The following is a 7,034-nucleotide window of genomic DNA, read 5'->3' as shown; positions in this document are numbered from 1 at the left end:
CTGGTTAATTTGCTTCTCTGTCTTTTAGACCAGGGTAGGGGGGACTTCTGACTCCGAGGGATGGGTCAACGACTGTGCCCTTGAGAGTGTCCCACCACCCCCAATTTGAAGACAGGGCAGCCACTATCCACCGCGGTGAGTTCTGGTGAGTTCTGCCCGGGACCACCCCGGGAGAAGGGCTGTGGGTGTTGTGGCGCATTCCAGAAGGATCTCCGGGCTGCAGCCTCTACACCACGCCCTCGGCGGGGCCAGGTGTGCGCCCCGGTTGCAGAGGGGGGAGCCGGGGGCCCGCAGCGAGCGGGCTTACTGCTCGTGCGCTGAGTGTTTGTCTGCCTTGGAGGGCTGGGTCCTCCTTGTTCACAGGTGAGTCACGCCCCGAAACACGGCTCTCTTCCTGTCAGGACTGAGTCAGGTAGAAGAGTCGATAAAACCACCTGATCGAGGGCAAAGGAAGGCACAACGGGGCGAGGACTCGGCGCCCGGCATCCACCCGCAGCGGCGGAGCGCGGCCTGGCCATGCCTACGCTCTGGCTCAGCTGCTGCCTCGGCATCGCGCTCCTGCTTCCCGCCGCCCAGGCCACCTCCAGGAGGGAAGGTGAGTGCTCCCATTGCGCCGACGACCTGCTCTTCCCTATTGATAGAGGTGGTTGTCTGAACTCACCTCGAGGATTCTCACTTGGTCAGGTCAAGGGTCTCTGCAGAAAGCCTTTTCCCTACGTGGGGCTCCTTCCCAGGTGGGCTTTAAAGTGATAAAACCCGGAGCTAAAAAACACGAAGCCGATGGGTTGTGCCAAACAAGAGTTTCCTCATCTTAAAGCCATTCCTCTTTCACATTCCTCCCTTCTTTTCTTTTGTACCAAGGACCCCCCCTCCCCCCCGCAGCGCACCATTCAATTAGCGAGCTGCGGCTCTTTAAACCGGCCACTCTCTGTGTATTTACCAGAGGGAGTTGGGTGGCAGTTTTGTCATGCCTGGCAGCACCACACAGACTAAAAAAAGAACTCCTGCGATCCCGCTGTTATCCGTGTTGCATTTTTGAGATGGAGCGTGAATTTAAGCTTTTCAGTAATACTCAAAGCTTCTGCAAAAATGCTACTTCTTAGGACAGCTTCACCTCCCAGTTATTGGTTGGACTCAAACGTGGAATATAATTTTTTTCTTACATAGGGTACCAGGTGGCTGTCATGTCTTGAGGAGTTAAGTTCATGTAAACAAAACTTTGTGAGAACCTAGCAACTGCTTTTCATAGGCATATGTCCTGTCAAGTAAGATGACACATAAGGCGGGATGTCCCTGACACTAGCCGAGGTGCTTTCTTCTGATCACCCCAGTGGTTTACGTTTGTGCTATTGTTGCTTTCTGGACTCGGTGGCATTCCAGCCCTCGCAGATCCCAGGCCACAGTGCATTGATTATGTATAATTGTCACCAAAAGGGGGTAACTGTGAAATAATGCTCGTTTTCTGTAGTAACCATTATGCTCCTTGTATCAAAACATGCTGTGTGCCTTAGATTTGCAAAATGAACTTTAAAAAGTACTTATGACAGTGGTCATCTAGAGTAGGCTTCCTTTGAGTTAGGATAAATTAGTTGAAACCTAGTAGAAAACATCCTAAGGATGAAAATGGTCCCAGAATATTAGAATTAAAAGGCGCTGTAAATGGATCAAGCACTAAGAATCCTTTGATTGAAAAGGTGAGCGGTTGGCAGTGTGTTTGCACAAGGCCACCCAAGCAACTGTTGGCAATGGCAGAGCCTTTCATCCAGGGGTTCTTAAACTGGAGCCTTTTTGACCACATAATAAAAGTAACAAAGAGAAATCTATATTATTACATTATATTATATTTTGTATGTATGCTTTTTCTTTTACAGGGTAGTTAACCATTACAGTGACTTTCCTCTTGGCAATAATTAAATGTATATATGTGTGTGTGTTCATGTTAGATAACAAAAACAAATATGTAGGCTGCCACCAATTGTTTAATAGTAGAATCAACATCTGAGACGCTGTGTTCTCACAGCGGATTTTGTAGCTGAGCGTCTCATCCAGACAGAAATTCAAAAGTGCTGTATTGAGTCATGGTCACACTTTCCCCTCCCTTAGAGACAGATTGAGATGTTATGCTCCCTCCTCAAAGGGCTGCATTTGGGGGCCAACAGAGACCGTGAAAAACTTGTCATGATGGTAGGTTGATCATAGTTTTCCATTCAGGGCACACTGGGATGTGCTAGGAGTTGGGCTAAGAGTATGGTACCTGTTCGAATCCAGAGTGACCTGTGCCTGAAGCTCCTGTGGCCTCTGAAAGTCTGAAGCAGTAATGTTGCTTCCTGGTTTTTTTCGTGCAGGTGAAATCATGGTAAAGATATAATTACCAAGACTTACAGGGTTGGCCTCAGCTAAAACATCAGCTTTAGAGTCAGCCTGATCTGGCAGATTTTTTTTGGTTTATTCACTTGTTAATGTCTGTCTTGGTTACTGTTCTGTTGCTGTGTAGGAATCACCATGACCAAGGCAGCTTATAAAAGAAAGCATTTAATTGGGGCTTGCTTACAGTTTCAGAGGGCAAGTCCATTAGCATCATAGCAGGGTGCAGTCCCTGAGAACTTATATCCTGGTTGGTAGGCAGCAGGCAGAGAGAGAGAGAGAGAGAGAGAGAGAGAGAGAGAGAGAGAGAGAGACTGGACCTGACCAGGGTTTTTTTCTGAAACCTCAAAGCTCCCCCATCCCTCATCCTCCTCCAACAAGGCTACACCTCCTAATCCTTCCAAAACAGCCCACCAATTGGGAACCAAACATTCAAATATATGAGCCTATGGGGCTCATCCTCACTCAAAACCATCACAGTGCTCTCTTAGTACCTGTTCAGGCTCCTCAGCTGCTTGGAGTCCGCTTCACACAGCTGAGGTCCACATTTCTTTGAGAGTCTGGAGCCAGGAGTACAGGCACAGTGAATTCAGATGCCCAGAGGTCAGTAAGAAACACACAGGTTCCCATTTGGTCTCTCATAGCTGGGTGAGAGACGACGACTTGTGTCCCCAAGGGTCTGGATCATAGCTCTGGGGGAGGTGTGTCTGGAGATGAGCAAGGCGGAGAGGAGGAGGATAGAAGCGTAGTGGTGCATCTGGCCATGGAGAGCCTCACGCTCTGGGCTGTATATCTAGGATGGTGCCTTGTGAGCAAAGAAGAGTCGCAGAGAGTTGGGGAGCAGGAATGGCGTGCTCACATCCTTGTGTTAGGAAGGGCTCTGGAGGTCTAAGCTGGTGGAGAGAGATGAGGGGAACCAAATCAAAGCCATTGCAATAACCCAGGTGGGAGGTGGTGGGAGTGAGACAGCAAAGAGAGAGACCACAGGAATGCTAGGGTCAAGTCTAAAGAACTTGGTGACCCACTAAATGTACTGGATCTCTGGGGACTTCCAGGGCTTGGCTTTGCTCTCCTTTCAACAGCCAAGAAGGTGCTGAGCATCCCTGCTGTTCAGGCTGACACTGCTCCAGGGTATATTTACCCAGCCACGTAGGTAAAACATTAGACAAAAACCCAAAGCAGATGAGACTCTCAGCCCCGGCTCTTCTGTCAGTCCTTCTTGCTTTTTGGTTGTGGCCCAGAACACATCACACTCTGATTTATCAACCCCACCCCACACTCTGTAGAACATGCCCGAAGCATGTAAGCTGGCCTTGCACTTTCTGATGAAAATTGGCCAGTTTGATTCTGAAAACACTTCGTGGTATATATATATAGTAGTTACCTGTCTCTTTATGTTTAACTCAGTAAACGAGCCACACAATGTATTTAAAGTCATGTAACGTACAAAGTGATACACTTAGTTCTGATTAGTTTGCCTTTCATGAAATAATTGCATCCATGAAGTATTCCCATTCATCTTCAGAATTTAGATGCTTTCCTTCCCAAAGCTGCTTTCATACAAGTTCTTTCTCCAGAATTTTTTTTTTGTCTTTTTGAGATAGAGTTTCCTTGTGTTGTCCAGGTTGGCCTCGAACTCATGACCCTGTTGTCTCCATCTTCTGAGTGCTGGGGATCTAGGTATGAGCTCCCATGCCTGGCTTTGAATCTCTCTCTATTGTCAATTGAAGGTACTGAGTTTTCCAAACAGTAGGAAGGTTTAGATATTTCAGGAGCATGTTGTGATCTTCACAGCATAGTCACTTTGAACTTATTTGTGACAACTTCCAACACTCATGATGTGAGATAAGAGACGGAGTGCTATGTTAGAGCATTTGGTATTTTTCTTACTGCTAAGTTTCCAGTATATTGAGTGAGGTCATTTTTAGCTTAATGTCTTCTCCAGATAACACGTAAGTCATTGAGAAAGTTCTCTGAAGTATGTAATATTTGCAAAGGACTTAAATGCACCTTTGCTCCCCCCAGGAATCATTTTTGGTAAAAATAAAAAGTCTATACACACAGTAAATAGGAGTAGAGAATTGGGACTCAGTGTGAGCTGGGAAGTCCTTGGGGGAAATTCATTTCAGTGTCCTGAACTGGGGCAGCTGATTTAGCTCTAGTGGTCCCTGAGACTGTTGATTTGTGATTGTGTTTATTTGAAAGTCAAGCTATGCAATTACCGTGTTGAGGCAATCCTGCGAGTGTGCTTCCTGTTTAAGTCCTCAGTAGGCCAACCAAACTGACATTGTTTTTTTTTTCTTGGGGAACTTTGCAAGGCAAGGGACAAGACCTGAATCATCAATCTCAGACCAGTGCAGAACTAGGAGCCCTGTGATTCTAGAATTCTCTAATTTAGTCCCAAATGAAACTTAGCAGATTACTGAAGCATTCCTGGGGCTGTGTTGTAACATAAGCCCCAGAAAGGTGATGTAATGTTTGGATCATCTCCAAAGCCAAAAGCTGTCTTTTTTGGTGTCTGTGGGTGACTGCGTGTCGTGTCGGCAGACGCCCCTCCCTGCTGCATAAACCCTTGTCTCTTTGCATGGCAGCTGCGAAAGCAGAAGCGTGTCAGGGCTGTTCCTCTCAAAGTGGCCAGCACGTGGCTGAGTCTTCCCCTTCTGTGGTGTAAAAGAAGACGTGGAGACTCCTGAGCCAAGGGTCTGTATCCCGGTCTTCCTCAGACAGTCCAGTTACAGAACTTCGACTGGATCTCTTCTGGATTGTATTTTTATTTATTATGGGAATATGAACTTCCATGTTGGGGAAAAAAATCAATTTGCAGCCAAATCACTTCCCATGGCTAACTCAAAATTAGACAAATTATCTAAACTTTGAGTTGTACTTTAAGTGGAAGACTTCTTATAAAAAAAGTTTGCATATCTCTGTTGTTTCCTAGAGCCAAATGCTTCTGGGCAGGGCAGAAGTAGAAGCTCCATCCATTCTGGAGCAACCTTGCTTCGTCCCACAAGCCCGAATGAGCATGTATCAGACACTGATGGACAATAGGTCTAAGGGGTCTCTACACAACCTCTTGTTTTACAAGAGAGGGTGATGATCAGGGAGGTAAAATCATTGCTTGGATTCCCAAGCTGGGTTCATCAAGTAGAACACATGTATGACAGGAAAGCCAGGGCACCAAAGATTGCCCTAGCTAGGATTCTACATTAGTAAGAGGGCACTAAGGGCCAGGATTCACTTGGCCATGAAGGTTCAGTTCACAAGATAGATCCTTGACTTATCTCGTTGTAAAAAACACCCCCCCCCAAACAAAATGAAACAAAAACTATACATATTCCTTTTTAGTAGTAAAAGTAGATTATGGAAGTTCTTAAAAATACCTTATTTTTATTTGTGTCTCTCTCTCTCTCTCTCTCTCACTCACACACACACACACACACACACACACACACAGAGAGAGAGAGAGAGAGAGAGAGAGAGAGAGAATGCCACATGTTTGTGTGGACTCTAGAAGAGGATACCTGATCTCCTGGAGCTGGAGTTACAGGTATTTGTGATTCACCTGATGGGAGTGTTGGAACCCAGGTCCTCTGGAAGAGCAGCAAGTGCTTTTAACCACTGAGCCATTTCTCCAGCCTCTTATTTCTCAATCTTGTTATATATATTCATTTAAATTAACTTCCGTGGCTGGAGAGATGGAGCAGGGGTTAAGAGCATAAGTTGTCCTTTCAGAGGATCTGAGTTCAGTTCCCAGCCCCCATGTCAAATTGCTTACATTTGCCTGTGACTCTCGCGCCAAGGGATCTGATGCCCTCTTCTGACCTTTGAGGACACCTGCACACATACAACAGACGTACATTTTACTGCATGTGTATAAATGTTTTTGTCTGCGTGTATGTCTGTACCACGTGAGTATCTGTTAACCTTTGTTCAGCTCTGTTGTCAGAGTCTTAACGCGGCTTGATGTTGACAAAGTGGTTTTGTTAAAAAAATAAAAAATAAAAGACTGGCAGTGTAGTTCAGTTGGTATAGCCCTGGTTTTCACACGCAAGGCTTGAGATCAGATATCTAGAAGACAGTCAAGGAAAGGTAACAAGCCTTTTTCCCCCCTTCTCTTCCCTCATTCTTTTCGTTGACAGTTTGAATCTGTATGTGTATAATTGTATCTAGAGGTGTTTTTCCCTCTGGCTGCTACAGGCTATTGAAGGCTTTCATGGATGGGCCAGTTACATGGCCAGAACATTGACCTCGGAAGTGTTACACAGATGGCTGTTTCCTGTTGCTACCCACTTTGGTTTTGGTAAAAGGGGATTCCCAATGTTTAAATATCCTTTTGCATTTCAGCTCATTCTTCTCTCCCATAACAATGGATCCAGTGGCAATCCCAACCTGTGCTCTTGCCTCATCCAGGAAGCAGTACCGTGGTAGGAATTTTTGTCTGCTGAGCTGTGTGGAGACCTAAGCAAAGTCACAGCTCATGTGACTAAGACTCAGTAGTGAAGCAGAATGTTCACCCCACTGAGGTATAGGACATCGTAGCAGACTTTCTTTTGGCCGCCAACCAGCTCCCAAATAAACACACCTTTACACACTTAAATAGTCCGCAACATAAACAAATGTAACACACCTTTACACACTTAAATAGTCCGCAACATAAACAAATGTAACAC

The 7,034-nt window shown here is 45.8% G+C and overlaps 1 protein-coding gene across 1 annotated transcript in view; it reads left to right on the top strand.

The window, feature by feature from the left end:
* Positions 1 to 359: 359 nt before the first annotated feature.
* Positions 360 to 7,034, top strand: part of Lamc2 (laminin subunit gamma 2) — a 65,065-nt gene continuing 58,390 nt past the window's right edge. The window contains exon 1 of the mRNA XM_005363872.2: positions 360 to 595. Coding sequence (XP_005363929.1) covers positions 517 to 595 — 79 coding nt within the window. The 5' untranslated portion in view covers positions 360 to 516. The remainder of the gene's footprint in view (positions 596 to 7,034) is intronic.

This window comes from Microtus ochrogaster (genome assembly GCF_000317375.1).
Source record: "Microtus ochrogaster isolate Prairie Vole_2 chromosome 6 unlocalized genomic scaffold, MicOch1.0 chr6_random_2, whole genome shotgun sequence".
NCBI classification, from domain to species: Eukaryota; Metazoa; Chordata; class Mammalia; order Rodentia; family Cricetidae; genus Microtus; species Microtus ochrogaster.
This window is presented reverse-complemented; position numbering and strand designations above follow the sequence as displayed.